General features: G+C 42.5%; 1 protein-coding gene across 2 annotated transcripts in view; it reads right to left on the bottom strand.

Moving 5' to 3' along the window:
* Positions 1–27,500, bottom strand: part of LOC138967633 (ADP-ribosylation factor GTPase-activating protein 1-like) — a 61,334-nt gene that overhangs the window by 347 nt on the left and 33,487 nt on the right. The window contains exons 8-12 of one of the 2 annotated variants that reach the window (XM_070340235.1): positions 13,502–13,591; positions 12,613–12,672; positions 8,671–8,730; positions 7,891–8,033; positions 1–4,426 (exon numbers count right to left, since the gene is read on the bottom strand). The exon at positions 1–4,426 is cut by the window's left edge and continues 347 nt beyond it. In XM_070340235.1, coding sequence (XP_070196336.1) covers positions 3,859–4,426; positions 7,891–8,033; positions 8,671–8,730; positions 12,613–12,672; positions 13,502–13,591 — 921 coding nt within the window. In that variant the 3' untranslated portion in view covers positions 1–3,858. The remainder of the gene's footprint in view (positions 4,427–7,890; positions 8,034–8,670; positions 8,731–12,612; positions 12,673–13,501; positions 13,592–27,500) is intronic. The other variant, XM_070340236.1, reaches the window with a different exon arrangement.

Genomic DNA, 27,500 nt, shown 5'->3' with positions numbered 1-27,500 from the left:
ATCAGTAAGTACAACATTTTTAACACATCCAAAGAATAAAATCTAGAACTCAGTCCATTTCTTCGACAATTATATCATGTAACACACACCATACTTTCAACTTTTCTGCTTGATTCAAGCGTTCCCAGTGTCAAAAATCAAATTCATTTTCTCTACACACAAACTTTCTCGTCGAAATCATAGGACCCTGAAAAATCAGACAAAAAACCCAAACATGTTTATGTTCTTGACATATTTCCACAAGCAACTGGCATCCAAACTTATACCTCATTCTACACACGAATGAGGATGAACAATTGCGGTGGTTGGTCAAAATTTCACAAAACAAAATGGCGTATGTACAATCACTTTCACAACAAAACCAAAGCACAATGGTGACAGTTAACACTACTCTTGGACTGAAAACACACACAAACAGGGATCAGGAAAAAAAAGGGAGAGAAAAAAAGCAGACACAAAAAAAGAGAGAAAAATGACCAATATTATACTGGACACAAACGACTCTCGCTAATGTTACACCCAACAAATGACAGTGAACTGCAGAGGCTACTGGCAATAGTAGTTTCACCATCATCATGATTGCTTTTCTATCACACACAAACTGGCCTTTTCACAAAACAGAAAGCTTCATTGTCAGCTAACACAGATGCTGGGTGTGGGGAGAGGCCAATGCAATGCTATCCACATTTCATACACAGTACTCTTGTGCATTTTTTACCACAAATCGCATAAATTAAACCTGTTGGATTACAACGCTAAGGAAAGCTGTCTAAAGCTCGTCTTAATTCAAACTTTGTGCAGGCTAATGCTTATTCTTTTTTGACATGTACCATATACAATCCAAACTTTCATGTACTGTATACAACCGTTTTTACCTGCAACAACCCAGAGTCTCACAAAAGTGTCTGTATCTGTGAAACTATTGAGAGTACAGTATTTGATTGGGACGTCATGTAATCCTCAAACTCCATAGGACGCTCCTGTCGACCACTTTTCTAAGGATGATCGTTGTAATCAAACAAATAAATGATCATTTGAACAACACAGTCAGGATGTTGTCGGTCGTGGGCAAACCATATGGAGTTAAAGAAGGAATTGCACAGTGTTTAACCTTTTTCAGATGGTGTGGGTCGTGGGCAAACCATATGGAGTTAAAGATGGAATTGCACAGTGTTTATGGTGTGGGTCTTGGGCAAACCATATGGAGTTAAAGAAGGAATTGCACAGTATTTACCCTTGTTCAGATGGTGTGGGTCGCGTATGACCTGTACTCTGCAAAGAGGCAGGAAAAATGTTTATCCCTATTCGACAGGCGTGGGTCATGTACGACCCATACTTTTTACGTTGAATCCATCTTAAAAAGTATGGGTCATGCACGACCCACATCATCCAGACTGTAGTCCAAAGCGTGATCCAGTGAAGGTTAATTAAGACAGTCACACTCGGCCTTTAGAAGTGCGCCAGCTAATACATCATTGAACAAAAGTCATATTTTGCCCATATGGAAGTGTTCACCTTTTCGTCATTACTACTCGACCAATTTAAAACTCGACTGACACTGTGATAGATACTCCAGTCACTGTTCAATTTGGCTATTCAGTAACCTTCCATAAACTAGCCATGCTTTTTGATTCTTCATAAAATGAATGTTTTATTAAAGACTAGTTTGATTGCATTGCCGCTGCATTGGCAGCATTTATGCTGTACTTGCTAAATCCAATTACTGGTACTGGAAACACTCATACTCAAACTGAAGCATTATATCTACAGTCTTCACAAACTTTCCCAAGCACCGTCACTTAACAGTTGCATGCATCATCAGAAACATCGTCAATCTGCAAAATGACCAAAATTATTAAAAATCACCAAAATGTCTGCCAATTTCAAAAAAATCACCAAAGTGTTTTTCAAAGAGGGAGAAGGTGATGCCAAAAACATTTGTTTGCACTATTACAGCCATTTTGTGAAATATTTGAGGAAAAGTCCTGGTCACAGCCTTGCATCTTACAAACAGTGCGCTCACACATCTTTAACATCAAACAGCTTCACACCTTCCAAAATGAGAACATGAAATTCATTTGAAAATCTAATTACTACTCCTATGCACACGCAATAATTTCACATGAATCGTTTGTGACATGGGGATTTTGTGCTGCTATTCTGGTTGAAAACAAAACGTCTAAAAGTTATGTTTTGATGTTCATTTTTGAATAAAATCTAGTTTGGAAGACAAGAAGAGTTGTTTTATTATTCATCTGTGGTAAAAAAAAAAAAATTCTCGTATATGTTTCTATTTGTCTGGGACTGTTGCATGCTCACACTGGTGTAGTGTCAGTATTCATTTGGAGCTCATCTTGCCTGGAGTATCTAGCAGCAGTTACCTTACCAGCCTCAATGTGAGGCGTGAAAACACAAAGTTCGTTCCCGCAATGTACATGAATTGAATGATGCATTACCATGACAACCTGATGAGTCTTGTACTGTACCTGATGAGTCGTGTAGCCACAGAACTACAGTCAACATGCTAATACTGATTCTTCTCCTGTGCATCTCACACAATGACATAATATGTTACAGCAAGTGGCAGTGAGTTGGCTTTATTTTCTTTCACCACACTGCCTCAAATAGAATGTTTCAACGCTGCAGAATGAATTGAGATGTAAGGGCGAGTTAAAAAAGAAATATTGACCGTAATCAGAAAAGCAAGGAGTGTACTCACAACCCATTTGGCTAGAGTTAAAGTTCTTCTTATTGCTAGAGTTGTAGTTCTTGTTGTTGTTTCTAAAGGTTGTCAAGACAAAAATTGCTATCTGGTATTGCAGCTTTCACGTTGTTCTTCTGATCAAAATAAAACAGATTTTTCTTTAAATAAATGAAACACGCGATAAAAAAGAAACATCTATCACAATTTCTTACGACAGTTTTCATTTCAAACTTTGGTTCCTTTAAGTGACATGACTGTAAGTTCAACCAGTGTCATGGATTTTACCTTTTTAAGGTCTGAAAAAACAGAGTATAACTGCAGCAACCACAGCATAACATTTCATTACGAAACGTTCAGCAAACGAACAAAGCATAATATGGCAGTTGTGATTGTTTAAAAAAGACCCCAAAAATCACGCACAAAAACTTCAGTTTGCAAAGAATGACTTTGGCCTGACAATAGTAATATAATAGTAGTCGACGACTGTTAGTTGTTATCAAAACTAAACATGATAAAGGTCACAAACATATTGACAACAAATGTCAATTCAACAAACTTTGCACTTAATGGAATGTCAATGCTCAAATGGTTTTCTCGCAGATCTTCAGCAGGAAATATGGCGACAATTTTCAGTTTTTACACATTTCCATTGTACTGCAAACAGCTATCTCCAGATATATTAAGAGAACTATTATAAAAAGAGCCCCAAGATCAGAATACAACAGAAAACATACATTCAAAAACATAAAAATTTAATTTTTATAAAGATCATCTTCTAAGAAGTGAAACACTTTCAATCTGGTTCAAAATTTAGATTTGGAATCAAAATGAGACCATCAAATGCTTGCAGAAAAACTGAAACCCTCACCTTATTCATTACTCAAGCAGGCAGATTTACATCACAAACCATCTGTACATTTACAATACAGCTATCACTGTCTTTCAACTCATCCACAGGGTTTGACCCATCCATTCCTTCAAAATAGACACAGAAGTTTTAAATACACAGTCGCAATCCTAAGAAAGTTTCCAGTTCAGAGTTTTCGGCAATGGAAGATGTGGTCAGCCACACTATTCCTGTAAACAAATAATGCCACAGCATATGGATACAACATATTTTCAGCAGTCTCTGACACACAGAAAGGAAAGGTCCTTTAGCTTGATTTCTTGCCCTTGGATTTGGAGCCAGCGTCCAGATCTAGCGTCTGCCACTCGTCATCATCGTCCGCCCACACTTCGTTATCCCAACCTGACCCGGCATTCCCGCTCGACCTCCCGGCATCATCGTCCCCGCCAAAGTCTAGCAGGTTACCCACCAGGGGCTCTTTCTGCTTGCCAGGGGAGGTAAATCCGCTGTCCCATTCCGCGTCGGCCCAGTCGCTGCCCTTGGAAGCTGAAGATTTGTTTTTGGAGGCGGACGACGGTCTTGCCTTGCTGTCTTTCTCTTTGGCGGCTTTCTTGGCGGCGGAGGAAGGTTTCTCTTTGTCTTTGTTCAGCATGCCCTTGTACGGAGAATCCTCGTTCAGCCAGGCTTCAAGGTCTTCCTCGTTGCCCGGGGAGAACTCGTTGGAGTTGGGTTTCTTCCCTTGCTTTTGAGGCTTGCCAGAGCCGCCGCTAGAACCGTTGTTTTCATTCTTTCCATCTTCCTTGCCCCACTCACCGCCCCACGAGTCTCCCCACGAGTCTTCGTCCTCCGACAGCAGGCGGTTACCACTGGAATCCCTGCAAACATATTGTGCAGTATTGGTCAGTGTTCAGCAACAATTTGTACACACTGGGCATTACCCCTGGATAGTATTATCAACTTTTTGAAAAAGGTTAAGATTTTAAACAAGATTTAAAGTAAAACGTGAAAACTAAAGGTAGTCCCATAACTATATTTGATCGTAGGGGAGCGAGGTGTTAGTGATCTGAACTGTTTTCGGGCAAGCTTTATGAGGGCGATGGCCATCTCCTCTCCCTGGCTGCCTTTGCCTTCCCTTGCCAGGTACCCATTTCCAGTTAGATAGACTGGAGAGCATTCAGAAAAATTGTGTTTTTGTATTCACCCCGAGTGAGGGTCAATCCTTGACTGTCAGCATGAGAGTGAGGGTGAATCCTTGACTGTCAGCGTGAGAGGTAAGCACTCTAGCCACCTTGCCAGTCCGGCACTAAAAGAATCTGCGTTTTAAGGAACCTTCTACCTTTTACTTTTTGCACCTTGAATGTGAATAGTTCAGAAGAGTTGGGCGAGAACAAATCAGAGTGTAAGATGAATGTGAATAGTTCAGAAGAGTTGGGCGAGAACAAATCAGAGTGTAAGATGAATGTGAATAGTTCAGAAGAGTTGGGCGAGAACAAATCAGAGTGTAAGATGAATGTGAATAGTTCAGAAGAGTTGGGCGAGAACAAATCAGAGTGTAAGATGAATGTGAATAGTTCAGAAGAGTTGGGCGAGAACAAATCAGAGTGTAAGATGAATGTGAATAGTTCAGAAGAGTTGGGCGAGAACAAATCAGAGTGTAAGATGAATGTGAATAGTTCAGAAGAGTTGGGCGAGAACAAATCAGAGTGTAAGATGAATGTGAATAGTTCAGAAGAGTTGGGCGAGAACAAATCAGAGTGTAAGATGAATGTGAATAGTTCAGAAGAGTTGGGCGAGAACAAATCAGAGTGTAAGATGAATGTGAATAGTTCAGAAGAGTTGGGCGAGAACAAATCAGAGTGTAAGATGAATGTGAATAGTTCAGAAGAGTTGGGCGAGAACAAATCAGAGTGTAAGATGAATGTGAATAGTTCAGAAGAGTTGGGCGAGAACAAATCAGAGTGTAAGATGAATGTGAATAGTTCAGAAGAGTTGGGCGAGAACAAAACAGAGTGTAAGATGGATGCTGAATCGGACTCGGATTACCCCCTGGGTTTTTGATACAAAAAAGATCAACAACCAACCAACCAACCAACCAACGTATTTGATAATTGGGAAAATGTTATTGTGTTTTTTAGAAAAACGCATTTTTGAGCATCAGTGTTTATCATTTTTGTATTTGAAACATCAAGTAATGAATATGAATTGTAAACTTTTGTTTTAAATGTTCAGCTAATATGAACCGATGCAGAAGAACACCTAACAAAACAGAACAAAGGAACAGCAGAAAGGAAAGAAATTGTTTAGCAACACCTGCATGCATCGAAAAGGAAAAGAAGAAAAAAAGTAATTTAGAAAAACTTGTTGAAATATTTCATGAACCCAAACTGCTTAAGTTCCAAAATCCAAAATGCTAAGTATTTAGAATGTTACATTTTTGACAAGAATGTGCCTGGTATTCTCAAAAAAGTAAACAATCCAAATACAAACCTATCTTGGTTTTTTTATTCTGAAATATTTCATGCATTATATATCTATATTTCAGCACTCAAACAATTCACTTGCCCTGATTTTCTGTCTGGATTATCGCTAGTAACATCATCAGCAATTCTGCATAAAGGGAGACAATCAAATACAGCCTGCACATTTTTGTCCAGTGGGGATATTATGATTATCTCCCCTGAGTCAAACAGAAAATTCTGCGTTCAGCGACGAGTATGTAATCTACAACTACAGTTTGTGCAGGCGTGTGTCTCAGCATGTGTGTGTAAGAGTGAGAGCGCGTGGATGCATTTGTGCATGTCTTTTCACATTTAGTCAAGTTTTGACTAAATGTTTTAACATAGAGGGGGGAATCGAGACGAGGGTCGTGGTGTATGTGTGTCTGTCTGTCTGTGTGTGTAGAGCGATTCAGACTAAACTACTGGGCCGATCGTTATGAAATTTGACATGAGAGTTCCTGGGTATGATATCCCCGGACGTTTTTTTCATTTTTTCGATAAATACCTTTGTAAAAGTTGAGGCGGCACTGTCACACCCTCATTTTTCAATCAAATTGATTGAAATTTTGGCAAAGCAATCTTCGACGAAGCCCGGGGTTTGGCATTGCATTTCAGCTTGGTGGCTTAAAAACTAATGAGTGAGTTTGGTCATTAAAAATCGGAAACTTGTAATTAAAATTATTTTTTTATTAAACGATCCAAAAACAATTTCATCTTATTCTTCGTCATTTTCTGATTCCATAAACATATACATATGTTATATTTGAATTAAAAACAAGCTCTGAAAATTAAAAATATAAAAATTATGATCAAAATTAAATTTCCGAAATCGTTTTAAAAACTATTTCATCTTATTCCTTGTCGGTTCCTGATTCCAAAAACATATAGATATGATATGTTTGGATTAAAAACACGCTCAGAAAGTTAAAACGAACAGAGGTACAGTAAAGCGTGCTATGAAGCACAGCGCAATCGCTACCGCGCCAAACAGGCTCGTCACTTTCACTGCCTTTTGCACTAGCGGCGGACTACGTTCAGTTTCATTCTGTGAGTTCCACAGCTTGACTAAATGTAGTAATTTCGCCTTACGCGACTTGTTTACATTTAGTGAAGATTTGACTTTATCCTACATACGTGAGAGATACTCATGAGATAATAATCGTTCAAATCACACGTGTGTATATCATGTAAATGAGGTCATGTCAAGCAAGTCTGGCAGGGACCTGTTTTTTGCCACTACTAATGATGCCAAAGTCACCGAGACAAACGTCATTGTAGGAAAAAAATGCCCTTGTTAATTCCCCTCGATTAATTGTTAGAACAAACACGTCACGCCACACTTTCCAGAGTGACGTTTCTTTGCTTTGATGTAATAGATTGCACAAGGCTTTAGAAGAGATCGAGGTTCGAAATCAAGCGTCTTCAATGTGGCTGCCTCGACTGCGGGACGTTTTGAGTAAAATACACGTAAGTACAGTATGTAGGATAAACAGAATACTACATGGCTTGCTGTGTCGTACCAGATTTACACTCGTTGCTTTTTCAAATAGTGAACAGCTCGCTTTCTTTCGCAGTTCAATATTTAAAAAAACAACTCGTGTAAATCTGGTACGACACAGCAAGCCATGTAGTATTCTCTATGTATGTATTGCGGTAGGCTGGGAATCAAAATGGGGGTAATTTCTGATCAATAAAAAGCCACATAATTATGGCTGTGTATATATATGAGAGAAAAAAAAACTGAAATAAAAAAAAGAATAAAATAAAAAATAACCGATCTACTAACCCTTATTTTTTTCTTTGTCACGGGAAACAAACATTTTATTATCTGTGTGCCTTACCCAGCAGCTCCGGAGCCATAGCCGCCGATTCCGAGGAGTGACGTCTTTTCCCCCGGACTGGTGTCGGCCGAGGTCAGCGTTGTCTTGGGCTCTCCCCATAGCGACTGCAGCCCTGTCCAGCCCTTGGAACTGGCCGCACCCAGCTGTGGGTCAGAAAGAACACATCACTGAGGTAAGGTACAGTCATTTCAATCGTCCTGTGAGATTTTCCTCACAGAAATTTGGACTGCCTCTGCCTGGCCAATAATTCAACCCTTTTCAGGCAGATCGTTCATTACTTTTGGCTCAAACATTCCATCAAATTTTGTTCCAACGATTCAACATGTTTGGGGCCAATGATTGAACACTTTTTACCAGCAACTCAACAATTTAACATGTTTGGGGCCAATGATTGAACACTTTTTACCAACAATTCAACATGTTTGGGGCCAATGATTGAACACTTTTTACCAGCAACTCAACATGTTTGGGGCCAATGATTGAACACTTTTTACCAGCAACTCAACATGTTTGGGGCCAATGATTGAACACTTTTACCAGCAACTGAACCCTTTGGGGGCAAACAATTCCTGGTTTGTTGGGTAGTAACCAGCTCTTTATCCAGATATTAAATATCATCAGTAACAATGTTTCCAAAGACGGAAATATATCAGATCTCGGTTTACGCCTCGATCTGATACGATTCCTCCTTTCTCGACATTGAGACTAATAAATGTGGATATGACAGCCACATGGAAGGATAAGTATGATATGTAAGAAGCGGCACAGTGTGTTGCTGACCTTGGAAGCGAATCCACTCATTGAGGACCCCACGTCAGTCATCAGACTGCCATCCTTCACCTGAAAACCACACAACAACATGTCTCAATTTGGTTAGATAAGAATCGTATTAGTTCGGACATTTGTTTAAATGTTAACAATGTTGTAGATTTCCGTTTGTCTTGATGTGTATGCACCACCAATGCATAGCTGCCAACCTTCTGAAGTCAACATCCAGGAGTCAGGGGGTCCAGGGTCCAGTCTTGAATATGAGCAGGGAGAAGTTGTAAAATTCAGGAGATTCCCAGGGTTGGCAGCTATGCCAATGTAATTTCTAAGATTTGAGATAATAAAGTTATTTTGATTTGATTTGCTTTGCTTTGATTTGATTTGATGCCATCTGTGACATTTATTTTAATCAAATGCTTCACGAAGACTTCTGCCATATGTTTATGATAATGAAGAACTTGGGCACCGTTGCGCACTTGGTGAAATCCCCATTTTAAGCAGGGCGTGCTAAATTTACCGTTGTAGGAATGAGCTTGTAAGAGGGTTCCCGACACGAAAAAAAGTTATAAATAAAGCATTCTAAATCCATACTAAACATAAAATGGGTTTTTGATTTTTTAAAAAGAAGAGAAAATTTACAATAAAAAAAAGGAATTTCCTCTTAGAAGATGAAGTTTTCATGCCTGTTATGACCCCCCCCCCCCCCCACACACACACACACACACACCATCCCCTTTTTCTTATAACTTTCTACCCCGTTTTCTCAGCTCACAATATTTTCCTACAGTCTGTAAATTTACTGAAGGACTGAACGGAACACACAGAATAACAAAACATGATACATTTAGTGTAGTGAAATATGAAAAAGGTTAAATGTGGGGGTGGGGGGTGGGGGGCAGGACTAAGCGCAGAATGTCAGATATTAAAAGTTAAATGTAAATTCTTCTTTTTTTTTTAAAAAAGCTATTAAAAGATCAACAGGAAATCTTGCTATTTTGGAAAACTGGGATGGAGGTGGGTGCCTGAATGTCTGGGGTTGGTAGTCGGTGTGTGTGGCGGGGGAGGGGGTGGAGTGACAGGGGTTGGTAGTCAGTGTGTGTGGCGGGGGAGGGGTGGAGTGACAGGAATACAGATGAACGTACAGTGGTACCTGCCATAAAGTGACCATACAGTGGTACCTGCCATAAAGTGACACCCTGGGACCAGCGATAAAGTGACACCCTTGGGACCAGCCCTAACACGGTGTGTCAACTGATTCCGTTCATCCACCGGATGTTTCCGTTCATCCGCAGGATGTTTCCGTTCATTCAGCCTCATTTTCGTCACTTGCTTGGGGAAAAACGTTGTGGTAAGTCGTGTGGGCAGCGCGCGCTTGGGTGTTATTGAAAGAATAAGGTAGCGAAATGGTTGGGCTATGTGTACGATAAGTACCAAGGTGCTAGTAATCCTCATGATAACACACGCGGGCCGAACGTGGCAAAATTGCCTGATTTTTTAACATTTTCTTGTTTTTCTCACTCTGTTATCGAATCTGACCCCTGGTTTGCACATGATCACCAAAACCATTGCCTGTTACGACATTTCGCTTGAACAGAAGTTTATAGAAACCCATGGCTTTTGTACAATCACTTGTCTTTTGAAAACATGCAGATTCCGTTCATACACCATGTTTCCGTTCGTACAAAAGTGCATGTTTCCGTTCGTACGAAAAGCGTTTCCGTTCATACACATACGTTAGATTAGAGTGAAACAGGCCCCCACTACAAGTTCTGTGTATTCCAATCGTCTTCAAATAGCACAAAGTACGACTGCGTGTGATATTGGACCTATGTGAACCATAAGATGAATTGAATTTGCATAAAACAGTTTTGTGTCCGTTCGTACTGATTTTGACCGGAAAATGTGTCCGTTCTTACCACTTTCATCAAATTGTTTCCGTTCCTACGCTTTTCAGTAATGTGTTCGGTGACGGAGCTTTCTGGGTGTTTTGATAAGAACGAAGATTGATTTTTTGCTTGCTTTGCAGCATTGCAACTAAGACTGAACTAAGTAACATGTACATTTGTATTTACTCCTATCATGCCATTTGCTTCACCTGTGATAATCATGAGCAGAATCTAGACAAATCAAGAAAAACATTATCCAGGCTCTAAATGACTAAATGTTTGAACATAAATGGGGAATCGAAACGAGGGTCGTGGTGTGTGTGTTTGTGTGTGTGTGTGTGTGTGTGTGTGTGTGTGTGTGTGTGTGTGTGTGTGTGTGTGTGTGTGTGTGTGTGTGTGTGTGTGTGTGTGTGTGTGTGTGTGTGTCTGTGTATGTGTAGAGCGATTCAGAGAAAACTACTGGACCGATCTTCATGAAACTTTACATGAGGGGTTCTGAGTATGATATCCCCAGCATTTTTTAAATTTTTTTTTAATAAACAGTCATATCCGACTTTTTGTAAAAGTTGAGGCTGCACTGTCGCACACATGGTCCTTCTTTTTTAGTGGTGTGCTGGTGGCACAACGTTTTTCCCCAAGCAAGTGACGAAAATGAGGCTGTATGAACGGAATCAGTTTGCCTAAGTGTCCCTACATTGCGGGCTGCCTTTCGTGTCAGGTACAATTTGGTCAGTCTAAAACAGTGGAACCCCCATTTTAAGACCCCCCCCCCCCCCCAATTTAAGGCTCCCTCCTTTTTAAGACCTGATTTACTCCGATTGTTTGATGTCTCAATAGGGGCTATCCACTGTACACAAAAGGACAAGTGAATGGGTTCTTTATTGGGAGGGTTTCAGGGCTAGGGTGAGGTTCCAGCCTTGAATTGCTTCATCACAAGCAGCAGTTACAAATTCAATGCATAGCAACTGCTCATTGTGGCAATGAAGTCGAATGCAACTTTCTTTAATTTAACTACAATACATTTATTCTCACAGAATTCCTACTTCCTTAAGGTCATAATTTTTTTCTGCCAAACAACCACACACACACACAAAATTAAAAAAAATTAATGATAATTAAAAAAGAAATTAAACAAAATTAAATAGTGTATCACCGTAACCAGCTTTCGATTTCATGATTTTTACTTTATTTATCTATTTGTTTTTTTAAACACAGACATCATTTAACTGTGCACAACAAAAACTTGAACCAGACAGGAAATTTCATTGTAAAGTTGTCATCAGTAAAGACAAAGCCAACACAAAATGCAAAGAGGAACGAGAGGAAACAGAGAAGTGTGTGTGCAAAAGAGGAACAGAGGAAACAGAGAAGTGTGTGTGCAAAAGAGGAACAGAGGAAACAGAGAAGTGTGTGTGCAAAAGAGGAACAGAGGAAACAGAGAAGTGTGTGTGCAAAAGAGGAACAGAGGAAACAGAGAAGTGTGTGTGCAAAAGAGGAAACAGAGAAGTGTGTGTGCAAAAGAGGAAACAGAGAAGTGTGTGTGCAAAAGAGGAACAGAGGAAACAGAGAAGTGTGTGTGCAAAAGAGGAACAGAGGAAACAGAGAAGTGTGTGTGCAAAAGAGGAACAGAGGAAACAGAGAAGTGTGTGTGCAAAAGAGGAAACAGAGAAGTGTGTGTGCAAAAGAGGAACAGAGGAAACAGAGAAGTGTGTGTGCAAAAGAGGAAACAGAGAAGTGTGTGTGCAAAAGAGGAAACAGAGAAGTGTGTGTGCAAAAGAGGAAACAGAGAAGTGTGTGTGCAAAAGAGGAAACAGAGAAGTGTGTGTGCAAAAGAGGAAACAGAGAAGTGTGTGTGCAAAAGAGGAAACAGAGAAGTGTGTGTGCAAAAGAGGAAACAGAGAAGTGTGTGTGCAAAAGAGGAAACAGAGAAGTGTGTGTGCAAAAGAGGAAACAGAGAAGTGTGTGTGCAAAAGAGGAAACAGAGAAGTGTGTGTGCAAAAGAGGAACAGAGGAAACAGAGAAGTGTGTGCAAAAGGAACGGCACACCAGGTGCAGGCAAGACACTCACTTTGGTGGCCAGGGTCGACACAGAGGCTGACATGTCCTCCAGAATTGTGCCCTCCGCCACCTGACACAGCCACAGTGTCATACCAACCCACCATGCACACGACAATGAAACAGCCACACAGAAAACACAAACAAACAAACACACAAAAACAAAAAACAAAACAAAACCACAACACAGACACAACACACACAATCGTGCAAAATTAAAAGGAAAAATTAAGATTTAGATCACACTACAGAATGACTATAAACATCCATGCAACATTAATATCAGGGTAACAACAGCAAGAAAATACATCCAGGGTGTAAAGAGATAAAATCAGAGAAAATTAGAAACTAATAGAAAACTCAGTACATTGCTCACAAACCCACTTTTCTCCAGGAAGAGGAGTGAGAGAAAGAAAATTCTGTGAACAGGAGGTTGCATGAATGGTGTGTGTGTGTGTGTGTATGTGTGTGTGTGTGTGTGTGTGTGTGTGTGTGTGTGTGCGTGCGTGCGTACGTGCGTGTGTGTTTGTGTGCGTGTGCTAGAGATAGAGAGAGTGTGAGAGAGAGAGTGTGAGACTGAGACAGAGAGAGAGAGAGAGATATTCCATGCAAACCACATTTAATCAGCATGAAAATATAAGCAAAACATAAACCAGTGCGTTCGTGCGCGTTCGCGTGTGTGTCTGTGTGTGTGCGTTCGTGTGTGTGTGTGTCCCTGTGTGCGTGCATGGCTATAATGTGTAAGAGGAAGATAGACACACACAGAGACACAGACAGACAGAGATTAAAGCTTGAATGATAAGCAGCAAGTTAGAAACACAGTAATTAGTCCAAGCAACAGTGTCCAGAATTAGTTTTTGCCAAATTCATCTCCCAAGCAGCATCCAGTGAAATCCACCCACCTTATCCTTTGTGGGTTTGAGCACACTCTCGTTGACCGACTGACCCAGCTCCTTGGTTTTTTGAGACGCTGTGCTGGCTAGCTTAGTCGCCTGAAACACAACGCAAGGGAACGCCGGGCTAGAATCGTTGGAGAAAAATAATACTGAATTGGTGTTAGAGAGAGAGTGGGAGAGAGAGAGAGAGTGGGAGAGAGAGAGAGTGGGAGAGAGAGAGAGAGGGGGGGGAGAGAGAGTGAGAGTGAGAGAGTGAGAGTGAGAGAGGGAGAGAGTGAGAGGGAGAGAGTGAGGAGAAAGAGAGAGGGGGAGAAAGAGAGAGAAAAAGAGGAGAGAGAGGAGGAGAGAGAGAGAAAAAGAGGGGAGAGAGAGGGGGGGTAGAGAGAAAGAGGGAGTGACAGAAAGAGAGGGGGGAGGGAGAGAGAGAGAGAGAGAGAGAGAGAGAGAGAGAGAGAGAGAGAGAGAGAGAGAGAGAGAGAGAGATTAACGATTAACGAGTTTATTGCATTTAGGCAACATGCCCCTTGCAATGGGGGGAAAAAAACGAGAGAGAGAGAGAGAGAGAGAGAGAGAGAGAGAGAGAGAGAGAGAGAGAGAGAGAGGGGAGGAAGAGATGAAACAATATGACCGGAGCTGTTGGTTCTCTCTGCAAACAATATTTGAAAACAAAACATTAAAAGACATATGGGAGATAACTCTGTATTCTAGTTTTGAGAGATTCGCGCAGGACTTAAGCGTGCGGTCAGAGGGACTAAAGCGATAGCGTGGAGCGATGATGATCAGAATGGCCTTCGTCCATGCTGATACAGGGATTGTTGCCAATTCAGCATTAATAATAATAATAATAATAATAATAAAGTGTATTTATATTGCGCCTATCCCTTACAAAAAACAAAAATATTTGGCTCTAAGCGCATTACAACATGTGAAGGACTTGGTACAATCAAGTCTGACAAGTACAACAGCACAATATACAGTCGGTCTCTTAGGTAAAAGCAGCTTCGACAGTTAAACACTTCTACTAAAAGATCCTCTAACAATTTACAAACATAGTTAAAGAACATCGAGTTAATAGGAATTAAAAAAAAGGTTCTTATAATAAAACTATCTAGCGAACGACGAAGAAGAAGAAGAATAAAACTATCAATGTCAATGTATAACAAGTCATTCAACGTAAATGGCCAAAGAACAACAATAAAACAATGGTGATAAAACAGTTATACTCAATGGCTAATAACGAGGCAGAGTTAAATAGTATCGACACAAGATTAAAACAAAACATATTTCTGGAGACGAATTAACAACAATAAAGCAATGGTGATAAAACAGTTTTACTCAATGGCTAATAGCGAGGCAGAATTAAATAGTATCGACACAAGATTTAAACTAAACATATTCCTGGAGACGCATTTAATAATTATACATGTATCAAATAATCAATGTACAAAATACAGCCCTCGCAAGCAACCCGCCCCCAGCCGGCCCACAGCGCGCTACGATTAAATAATTGATGTTGAAGAAAGAACACGTCGGTGTGTACGCCTGAACATCAAATATACAGCTCGCTAATTAATGTTCTACTTCTTATTCATGCTTGAAGAGGCGGCTAGAAAGATGAATAATGCTTTCTTCACCTCATGATGCCCGGAGGCTTATCGGGTTTTTACACTCTGTGTCTCTCTGACGCTTTGATAAAACCCAACCACACACAGACGCCGCTTCTACTGCGTTGTAAAATTGTCCGAGAGCGTGGCCAATCGTGGACCAAACGTGGGTGGATCTCCATGAGCGTGGTTTGATCGGGAAGCTGCACGCTCTCCCCACGCTTGCACAAAAGCCGGGTCGTGACCTACAGAAAGCGTGGCAAAGTCTTACTAAGAACGTAGCGGGAACGCCATTATCGTACAAGCAGCGTGGTAGTATCGTGGTAAGATCTCTGTGGTCGTGATAAAAAAACCACCATCTGGTCCGTTTATCTTCGAAGGTGGGGTATAATCGCCGTCAAAATCCAGCACATGGCAAATCAAAAAAACTACATCAAGACTGCACTGCGCCCCGACCCGGCTACGCTTGTTTTGTGCAGTTCAAAATAGGCGTAGGGAGAGCATAGCTTCCTCACCTGGCAGATCCCACCCCGACCAAACCACGCTCATGGAGATCCTCCCACGTTTGGCCACGCTCTGGATTTTGACGGCGAAATGACCCGATTTAAATTTTAATAACTTTTTCAGATCAGCGTGATTGGCATGGTCGTGGTAAGGACGTGGCGCTGTGTGACGGGGCTCTAAGCTGGTAACAACATGACACAGGGCATCCCGAACTCAGGTCAAAATGAGTTCGGCTCAATCTCTCCCTCTTATTTTTTTTACATATTTAAAGCTTTTTGTAATGTATTATTGATATAAGCAGATTCGCGATCGTCGATAATGATTTTTCATGGTGTTTTGTAATTTTTAAATTACAAAGGAATTGATATGTAAGACAGTTTCAAGCGAGCTATTTTTCGCGGCTGTATTTACTGTGCAAACAACTCTAAATATGGCAAAAGTGTCACGTGATAATCAACCGTTTGGTTTCGGCGTTCACTGGAGCAGACGATTTTTTCTGTAACCAGTTGACAGTGATGAAACCTTCCGGCAGCAGTCCCAAAATTTCGACTTGTTTTGACCTTAGAACGATGTCTTTATCATAACTGTGAAGAACAGAACGGAGATCACTGTCGAAGTCGGCCAATCTGCAATCATTTTCGTCTCGCGAACACTGATCTCAAATTTAGATCAGTGCTCGCGAAAACCATATGGGAGATAACTCTGTATTTTTGTTTTGATAGATTCGCGTAGGACTGTAGCGTCCGGTCAGGGAGAGAATGAGCCAAACTCATTTTGACCTGAGTTCAGAATGGACACAGGGAATAGAGCTGGCTGTCGGGCGGTGACCGATGCTTATTCAACACAAGTGTTCATGACCGTGTGCTGTTAAAGTTCTTATTTTGCGGTTCTTAACTGATTGGTGATTTGGTGCGTCTGGCTTTGAATGTGTGGATATGAGAGAGAGAGAGAGAGAGAGAGAGAGAGAGAGAGAGAGAGAGAGAGAGAGAGAGAGAGAGAGAGAGAGAGAGAGAGAGAGAGAGAGAGCTGCCAGCATCAATGAAGCCCGATCGAAAAAGAGGGGGGAGAGAGAGCTTCCGTTAAATCCATATCATTCCCCCCCGCCCCCCCCCCCCCCCCGACAAAAAAAAAACGGATCCCCAGATCAATGTCCTCACGCCTCACATAAAAGTTATAATACAGGAGAAGAAGAACCAGGCAGAGGAAGTCATAACATCTCGGCACGTGCAAGCCGTGCCTAATAACGTGACATCCTTGTCCAGGGCAGCCAGGAAGAAAGCCAAAAGAGTGTGCCGCAGGGGGGCCGAGTGACGCACCCAGGCACGCACAACGTCACGCACAACAAAGTCTCGGCGCATGCATTCTCATTAGTGCAACAGGCAGAAGGTGGTGGAAGGCAAACGACGGTTGTTGTCCGTGCTTGTGTAAACTTGGAGGATGTGACCGGGCAATTGGGGTGTGGGGGGGGGGGGGGTGTCGGGGTGACACTGCACGCAGTTATTCTCAGGCGCGAGCATGCAAGCAAGCAAGCGGACACACACACGCGCCCCGCCACACACATTTCAAGTTTTCATCCGCCGACAGACAACAGCAGCTTGTGTTCCCCGATACTGCAGTCATCTAAAACCTCGCATTTTGACACCAGCAGCCTGGTCTACACCGATGCTGCAGTCATCTAAAACCTCGCATTTTGACACCAGCAGCCTGGTCTACACCGATGCTGCAGTCGCCTAGCATGTACAGCCTTGAGGCGAAAACACCCACCTGCAGCTGACAATAATGAGTCTTGGTCAACGTCTGTCTCCTTGAAAGGGAAGATGGCAGGAAACGGTTCCAAGCGCCAAGTGCAAAAAAATCGATCGGAGGTGATCTCACTGTCGCAGCCAAGTAAGGGGGAATTTTGTGAGTGGTATTGGATGGGGGTGGGGTTTGGGAAGTTATAGGGTGTGTGTGCGTGTGTGTGTGTGTGGGTTTCTGTGTGTGTGTGTGCGCGCGTGCGTGCGTGCGTGCGTGCGTGCGTGCGCGTGTGTGTGTGACCGTTCCCTGCAAACTTTCTCCTCATTAGCGAAAATGGAAGGGAATGGTTTCACAGAGCGAGTTCAATTTATAATCGATAGGGGTGATTTTCCTGATGCAGCAAAATATGGCCCCTAAACAAGAGTGCCAAATGTTACTTGTTGTTATTGTTTGGTGTTTATGTTGTTGTTGTTTGTCTTTATTTGCAATCCCATGTAGACCATTTTGTAGATCATCGTAGGTCCGTCCATCTTGGAGCATTTTTTCTCTTCTCTCTCTTTTTCTCTCCTATTTTTTTGGGGGAGGGGGGTGTCTGTTTTGCTCAATTAATTCCGTTAGTGACACCCATTTCAATGTACACAATAAATTCACCAAAACATTCCTGCTAGCCACACGTAGCGCGAGACAACGAAGGGAGTTAGTGGCTGTCACGAACAACAAACCGTTGCTGCATTTTTTCTCTTCTCTCTCTTTTTCTCTCCTATTTTTTTGGGGGAGGGGGGTGTGTGTGTGTGACGGGTGGGGGTGTTGGGCTGTATCCTTCTTATTTTTTTTGTTTTTTGTAGCAACACCGGGTAACAAAGTTTAATCCACGATCGCTGCATGCAGTTACTTCCGTTCACCAGTAATGAATTTGAAAATAAAATAAAATAAAAATGAACAGACAAAACAACGGCTCAGAAAGTGGCGTTTGTCATCACGACTAATCCTTCCTGCCCCAGCTAACAAAAGAAAAGACGCCTCAAGAACAGCCATTTTGTCATCACGACTAATCCTTCCTGTCCCAGCTAACAAAAGAAAAGACGCCTCAAGAACAGCCATTTTGTCATCACGACTAATCCTTCCTGTCCCAGCTAACAAAAGAAAAGACGCCTCAAGAACAGCCATTTTGTCATCACGACTAATCCTTCCTGTCCCAGCTAACAAAAGAAAAGACGCCTCAAGAACAGCCATTTTGTCATCACGACTAATCCTTCCTGTCCCAGCTAACAAAAGAAAAGACGCCTCAAGAACAGCCATTTTGTCATCACGACTAATCCTTCCTGTCCCAGCTAACAAAAGAAAAGACGCCTCAAGAACAGCCATTTTGTCATCACGACTAATCCTTCCTGTCCCAGCTAACAAAAGAAAAGACGCCTCAAGAACAGCCATTTTGTCATCACGACTAATCCTTCCTGTCCCAGCTAACAAAAGAAAAGACGCCTCAAGAACAGCCATTTTGTCATCACGACTAATCCTTCCTGTCCCAGCTAACAAAAGAAAAGACGCCTCAAGAACAGCCATTTTGTCATCACGACTAATCCTTCCTGTCCCAGCTAACAAAAGAAAAGACGCCTCAAGAACAGCCATTTTGTCATCACGACTAATCCTTCCTGTCCCAGCTAACAAAAGAAAAGACGTCTCAAGAACAGCCATTTTGTCATCACGACTAATCCTTCCTGTCCCAGCTAACAAAAGAAAAGACGTCTCAAGAACAGCCATTTTGTCATCACGACTAATCCTTCCTGTCCCAGCTAACAAAAGAAAAGACGTCTCAAGAACAGCCATTTTGTCATCACGACTAATCCTTCCTGTCCCAGCTAACAAAAGAAAAGACGTCTCAAGAACAGCCATTTTGTCATCACGACTAATCCTTCCTGTCCCAGCTAACAAAAGAAAAGACGTCTCAAGAACAGCCATTTTGTCATCACGACTAATCCTTCCTGTCCCAGCTAACAAAAGAAAAGACGTCTCAAGAACAGCCATTTTGTCATCACGACTAATCCTTCCTGTCCCAGCTAACAAAAGAAAAGACGTCTCAAGAACAGCCATTTTGTCATCACGACTAATCCTTCCTGTCCCAGCTAACAAAAGAAAAGACGCCTCAAGAACAGCCATTTTGTCATCACGACTAATCCTTCCTGTCCCAGCTAACAAAAGAAAAGACGCCTCAAGAACAGCCATTTTGTCATCACGACTAATCCTTCCTGTCACAGCTAACAAAAGAAAAGACGCCTCAAGAACAGCCATTTTGTCATCACGACTAATCCTTCCTGTCCCAGCTAACAAAAGAAAAGACGCCTCAAGAACAGCCATTTTGTCATCACGACTAATCCTTCCTGTCCCAGCTAACAAAAGAAAAGACGCCTCAAGAACAGCCATTTTGTCATCACGACTAATCCTTCCTGTCCCAGCTAACAAAAGAAAAGACGCCTCAAGAACAGCCATTTTGTCATCACGACTAATCCTTCCTGTCCCAGCTAACAAAAGAAAAGACGCCTCAAGAACAGCCATTTTGTCATCACGACTAATCCTTCCTGTCCCAGCTAACAAAAGAAAAGACGCCTCAAGAACAGCCATTTTGTCATCACGACTAATCCTTCCTGTCCCAGCTAACAAAAGAAAAGACGCCTCAAGAACAGCCATTTTGTCATCACGACTAATCCTTCCTGTCCCAGCTAACAAAAGAAAAGACGCCTCAAGAACAGCCATTTTGTCATCACGACTAATCCTTCCTGTCCCAGCTAACAAAAGAAAAGACGCCTCAAGAACAGCCATTTTGTCAGTATACACCAGTATCCCTTGTCGTGTTGTCAAGCGTGCAGCGAAAAGGAATACTGTTAATGATGAACACGATCTCGAGGAAGACAATCCCCTGTCAACTTTATCCCTCATTACTGAACAAGACGGCAGGAAACATGTCCACGAACAAGTGCGGACAAAAATCGATTGTTCGTGATCGCCGTGACGCAAACAACGCCTCTGCAAAAAACGAGAAAGTTGACACCACTTTACTCAACTGACCGTGGGAGAAGGGGAAGAGGAGGGGGAGTGGTCTTAACTTTTGTATTCAACAAGAACTGGCTTCTTCCCTATTGTACACTCTTGCTGACACAACAAGGAAAGTGTAGGCGTCAAGCAACGTGTTCTATAAACTTTACGAGATATTCCTCTTTAATTGTGTTTCCTTTTATGAACGGGTTCCGTATAATTTCGTCCCCATTTAAAGAGTCAATAGCCTTCGAAACACTGTACTCATCCACGAAGGAAAGGCAACATTTCAACAAGGGTATTGTACAGAAAATAATTTCACGAATGACTGACAATTCGAAATTGGTTTTCTTTAAATTCTACGACCACATTTGTCTGATAATCAAATTGCTCTAATGAGCCTCTTCCCAAAACCTAGCGTACCGAGAACAGATCAGTTGGTAAAAATAAAACTCCATTTGGCGTTTCTTTTGTGATTCAGTATAGATACAAAACCTCTGTACGTGGAAAAGGATGTTCGACAATTTATTATCACACTTACAAGAAAAAACTGTCAATCGGAACTCGTATCAACAACCTTTTATTTTTCAAATCAAACTTGCTTTCTTATAAAACTTGCATTACAACTGTTTCCAATATCGCATCACTGAGTCCATGTCATGGCTGCGGAATTCATTTCATGTGTGGCTCGGTATGAACACAAAACCTCTGTAAACTGGAACAGCTGTTCCAAAATGTTCAATCACACTTGCACAAACGGCTGTCGACTAAAACTCCGTGGACCACAACAGCTGTCCCCCTTTTTAACAAAATAATAAAACTGGCATAAACCGTTTCCAGTTGTCAACGCAGCAGATTAGCAATGTTTACCGACCTCAAATCCGAGCGACTTCAGCCATTTCTGCGTCTTCCTCGCCAGCTCATGTTTTGAGCGATTCACCGCAAGCTGAGCCCCTCCCGAGGCAGTTGGCTGCTTTCCCTCGGGCACACTCACACACACCAACCCCGGACAGCTCCCGTGTATCGATCCAGAACAGGACTTCCAGACCCCGCCTCCCAAAAAAGAGCTGTGTAACCGAATTATGCCAGTCGTCGTGGAATCCTCCCCACCCCACTACCACCCACGTACGAGTACCTTTTTCTTCTGCCGCTCCATCTTTTTCTTCTGCCGCTCCATCTTTTTCTTCCTGGGTTGAGGGGGCGGAGGAGAGTTGACTGACTGTCAGCAAAGACATTATGACCTTCAAACTGTCTGAGTGTCTGTGTCTGTGTGTCTGTGTATCTGTGTGTCCGTGTTTCTGTCTGTCTGTCTGTCTGTCTGTCTGTCTGTCTGTCTCTCTCTCTCTCTCTCTCTCTCTCTCTCTCTCTCTCTCTCTCTCTCTCTGTATTAATTAAGTGTTTGTATAAGGGACAGGTTGTAAGATTAGGCTTTGCCTAAAATCTGTATCCTTTGGTAATTAAGTTAAGTTTCAGTTTCAGTTTCTCTCTCTCTCTCTCTCTCTCTCTCTCTCATCATCATCATCATCATCATCATCATCATCATCATCATCATCATCATCATCATCATCATCTTCATCATCATCATCATTTACACCATATAATCATTGTAAGCATTAGTTTAAACGTTGGTATCGTGTGAATGTTACCGTCGATCACTTTACATACATGTGTAACCTCAATTAACATGTTGCATGTTTCGCTTTTGATTTGTATGTTGCTTACTTTGTCATTTTGTTGTTTGTGTTTATTTGCTTGTTTGCTTACTTGTCGATTATTTGCTGGGTCGTTCGTTTAATTTGTTTATTTGTCATGTTGCTTTACTTGTTTATCATTTATTAGACATTTGTATTAGAAGTAAGGACCGGTTGTAAGAAAAGGCGTCGCCTTAAACCTCTATCCTTGAAAAAATAAAGTTCCATCTCTCTGATACTTGCATACAACCTCTCAAGTTTCATCCTCAACCACTTCCTTCTCGTTCTTGTATCCTGCCAAAATCTACTGCAACGATGCGCATGACACAAAAGTCATCTCCGTAGTTTTGCAACTTAGCACACATTCGAACTCCCGCTTGTCAACTTCCCAGGCTGTTTCCGGCTAGAAGAACGAGGCGCCTGCAATGCTTGACAAAAGATCCTCATTCACCATGTCATAAGTCCTTCTCAGCTCTGTTCCACCGTTGTTACACCAAAGATCCCATCCCGGGCCTAAAAGTGGTGAGTATTTTACTGGCCATGGCGAGTAGAAACATGTAACTGCGAGTAGAAATGTTCTTCTTCTCGCCAAATGAGAGTAAAGTTGCTGAAACAAATTGTTGGTTTGGCTAGTAAAGTTTGCTCTCTGCATGGCTAGTACATTTTCAGAATAACTAGCCAAAGGCGATTACACCATTTGTTGGACTTTCAGCTGCATCCTTCCTGCTCGTCTCCGAGTTGACCAGACATTTTCCGTGTGATAAGCATACCGTGGTCATTCTAATAATCATCGGTCCACGGCTATCGCCAGTTTCTCTCTGACAGCATGCTAAATTATTGCGCGAATCTATCAAAACAAGAATACAGAGTTATCTCCCATATGTTTTTCGCGAGCACTGATCTAAATTTGAGATCAGTGTTCGCGAGACGAAAATGATTGCAGATTGGCCGACTTCGACAGTGATCTCCGTTCTGTTCTTCACAGTTATGATAAAGACATCGTTCTAAGGTCAAAACAAGTCGAAATTTTGAGACTGCTGTCGGAAGGAGACCGTGATATATGGTTGCATCACTCTCAACTGGTTACAGAAAAAATCGTCTGCTCCGGCTCGCGTCGAAGCCAAAGTTGATTATTACGTGACACTTTAGAGTTGTTTGCACAGTAAATACATCCGCGAAAGATAGCTCGCTTGAAACTTTCTTACATATCAATTCCTTTGTAATTTAAAAATTACACAACACCATGAAAAATCATTATCGACGATCGCGAATCTGCTTATATCCATAACACATTACGAAAAGATGTAAATAAGCCAATGTAAAAAATAAAAAAATAACCAAAAAAAAAATCGATTTCTTACCCACAGAAAGAAAACCAAGGCATCCTGTCAGGGATAGAATGAGACCCGAAGGGAACTAGTAACTAATTTTTGACCTGAGTTCAGGATTTACCTTGGTCAGATACCGATAATAACAAGTCCTGCTGCAACCTGCGTCCAGCCAGCCTTTCCGCTAAATAGATCTCGAAGATTGACTTAGGTGTCACCTAGGATATTAATTCAGCAAAATATTCTCGTTCTGCGACGAAAGCAGTCAGACTGCTGATTTTTTTAATTTTGTGTGTGTGTGTGTGTGTGTGTGTGTGTGTGTGTGTGTGTGTGTGTGTGTGTTGTGTGTGTGTATGTTTGTGTGTGTGTGAGTGAGTGTGTGTGTGTGTGTGTGTGTGTGAGTGTGTATATATATATATGTGTGTGTGTGTGTGTGTGTGTGTGTGTGTGTGTGTGTGTGTGTGTGTGTGCGCTTAATGGGAAGGGAGCTCTTATCTCATGGTTAGTCTAGACAGATATGTATCGATAGCGGCACGATCGATTACACGAGAAGGAGATTTAGTTAAAACACCTTTTACGAAAGGACATGGCTGTATCCTCGTCGTATCCAGGTATCTTCCATCGTGAGTCCTCACCTCAGACGACCGTCATTCCCAAGCATTAAACACACTCGCGGTATCAATCAGCGCTAAACCTCTTTTCGCACTCACAGCGCCAGCAGACGACAGAATCCCTCAAAAGCGCAGACAAGAGGCTTTTCCGCAACAGGAGAGCGAGTCAAGGGAGAGAATCAAGCACCGGAGAGAGCAGGAGATGTTAATTACCAGTCAACTACAGGTCTTCGATTTTGACTGTTGCAGACTGCAGCTGAGTCCCTTGCCGGCAAAAAAAAACAACCCACCCCACAGAATTCACACACACCCCTACCCACCCACCCACCCACCCACCACCCCCCTCTCCCCTCAAGAGAACTGAACTGAACTGAACTGAACTGAACTGAACTTTATTTAACAAGGATAAAGATTTAAGGCTAGGCCTTTTCTTATTACAATCTGTCCTTGAGAGAAGGATTAAGAGGGAGAGAAAGGAGACGAAGAAAAAGAGGAGAATGAAGAATCCATCTCCATCCAAGTCGAAGAGATACCGCAAATGACATGCAGAGCCGCGGACTTTGAAATTAGACATTCTTCTGATTTGCACCGTCAATCCTAAGACTTTAATGAAACAGTATCATCTTCTCTTTCAACCAAAAGCATCAAGCGAGCGGCAAAGAAATAAGCTAGTATCCATACATCCACTCTCCCGATTTCTGCTCACAGCTAAAGCAGTAAAATAGTTCAACAAAAGAAACATATATGCTGATGAGGCAAAAACGTACACAAATTATAAATATAAATAAAAATATGAGTACGCATCAAAAGAAGTCAAGAAAGACAATCTGTGCGTACAGAAAGCATCGACATCTTTTCTACACAGTAGGGACTCTTCTTTTCCATCCTATTTTCTTTTCCTGTTCTTCCGTTTTGCCCTATGTCGTGTATCTGACACGTCTCGGCACGTCTGGGAGAAACTGGATGTCAGTCGGGAGAGATTGAAGGGACTGGGAATATCGACTTTTGGTTATTGGATTTCTCCCAATCTCTACATCCCCAAACCCCCACCCCCCAACACACACATTCCCTCTACCCCTCCCCCTTACCCCTTTACACACACCCTCCCCGTTCCTTCCTACTGTCCAATGGAATGACGCCTACTCAGCTCTTTTCCATTTAGCATAAAGAAGAACCAGACGCGCTCATGTCGGTTTTCTTTTGTCTATCTGTTAATTCTTCTGCCCCTCTCCGGTGTTCTGTTCGTGTCTGGCTGGTTGTCTGTTCGTGTCTGGCTGGTTGTCTGTTCGTGTCTGGCTGGTTGTCTGTTCGTGTCTGGCTGGTTGTCTGTTCGTGTCTGGCTGGTTGTCTGTTCGTGTCTGGCTGGTTGTCTGTTCGTGTCTGGCTGGTTGTCTGTTCGTGTCTGACTGATTGTCTGTTCGTGTCTGACGATCTCTGTTCGCCGACCTGTGTGTTCCTGTTCGTCTGCCTGTCTGTCTCGATCCTACGCCTCTTGTTTTATCGCTCATTATGTACCCAAAATCTACCCGAAAAGTACTGAGTTCGAAGTCGACTTCGTGAAATCTTTTTACTGAAAACTTGGTGGTAAAGCTTCGTGCGGCCAGCTTCACGCAGTATACATCGCGTAGTCGACTTGGTCCAGTTAAGGACAGGCTTAATCCCTCTCTCTCTCTCTCTCTCGCTCTGGTTATGTCAATGCAGTCTGTTTGGAATCACTCATTTCCCCGCAAACCACGCGTGTAAGACACACACACACACACACACACACACACAAATAGAGGGTGTTGTCCACATTGTCTCGGTCTGTCTGTCTGTCCGGCCGCCTGTCCGTCTGTCTGTCTCTCTCTATCCCTCCCCTCAGACTTCCATCAATACCCGTCCACTGAATAGTCCTTGGTGTTATTAAATATATTTATTCTTTAGTCCGGTCATGTCCACACACACACACACACACAAAAATGCCGAAAACGTCTCCCAAATATTTGACACCATCATCGTTCCCCTTGTTCAATATGACCAGTCTAGTAAGACTCTACGGTTGACTGTGTTTGGCAATAGTCTGCTACCACACAACAAAAGCATCGTGTAAGACATTCATGTTTTTAAAGTGACCGAGTTCTCAATACGCAGACTTCTGAAAAAAAACGCAATTCCGGTTCCCTCTTTTCATTCATTTTTTCCCCCGCGATTGAACTGTCAGGTTTCAGACGATGTTTGTGATACAAGCAGAATTCTAAAAGACCCCCCCCCCCCCCAACCACCTCGTCCTTCCCCTCCCCATCAGAGTTCTGAGACGACGTTTTTGTAGCTAAGAGATGGAGTTCCGGATAGAGGCAGACATCCAGACGAACCTTTCCCCTTCCATTCCTTTCTTCTCCCTTGTCAATTTCCGCTCTGGAACAATCGTGTTTTGAGACACTGGTCATGCAAAGAACTTCTTCTACAAGGCCCTACTCCATCCCACTCCCACCTCAAAACTCCCCTCCCTCTATTACCCCTCCCTCCCTTCTTATTTCCACTGTTCAACTTTCATATGTTTCGATGATGGTCTTGATACACACAGACTTGTAAAAGACCCATTCCCATACCCCCCCCCCCCCTCTCTCTCTCTCTCTCTCTCTCTCTCTCTCTCTCTCGTCTTTCCTTGTCAATTTCCGTTCTGGTCCTATCATCTTTTGACACAATGTTTGCTTCAAAGAATCCCTCCCACTGTCGTTTTAATGCAGGCAGGCTTCTAATCGAACTCACCATCATACTTCCAGAACCGTGAACACTGATGGTTTGAGAAACGACGTTTAGGACAGTCACACTCCACTTTTGAACACACTTTTCGTAACCAGTTTTGACCGTTAATGTTTGCAATGTTGCAAAATCTACAACCTGGATGCCGTCTGTATAGAGAGGGGTTGTTTAAAGGCCCGCTCCGCTTGGTGAAAACAGTCCGCCTCGCCGTCTGTATAGAGAGGGGTTGTTTAAAGGCCCGCTCCGCTTCGTGAAAACAGTTCGCATCGCCGTCTGTATAGAGAGGGGTTGTTTAAAGGCCTGCTCCGCTTGGTGAAAACAGTTCGCATCGCCGTCTGTATAGAGAGGGGTTGTTTAAAGGCCTGCTCCGCTTGGTGAAAACAGTTCGCATCGCCGTCTGTATAGAGAGGGGTTGTTTAAAGGCCTGCTCCGCTTGGTGAAAACAGTTCGCATCGCCGTCTGTATAGAGAGGGGTTGTTTAAAGGCCTGCTCCGCTTGGTGAAAACAGTTCGCATCGCCGTCTCAGATCTGGTCAGGCTTTGACATGGAATAAGACCATCCCTCACTTGGTCACATACCAACACTGAACAGCCTGGGTGTTACATGGAATAAGACCATCCCTCACTTGGTCACTGGTTATGAGCGTTCGCGTGATCGTCTGCACACTGGTTATGCCAAGTACAAGTCTGCGCTTGCGTACGTGATTTTCTACACGCGGAGGAAGGAATCAGGGAAGGACGGTAGGGAAGAAGCTTTTC

This window comes from Littorina saxatilis, linkage group LG5, assembly GCF_037325665.1.
Source record: "Littorina saxatilis isolate snail1 linkage group LG5, US_GU_Lsax_2.0, whole genome shotgun sequence".
Taxonomy (NCBI): domain Eukaryota; kingdom Metazoa; phylum Mollusca; class Gastropoda; order Littorinimorpha; family Littorinidae; genus Littorina; species Littorina saxatilis.
Note: the sequence above shows the minus strand (reverse complement) of the source record. Positions and strands in the feature narration are given on the sequence as shown.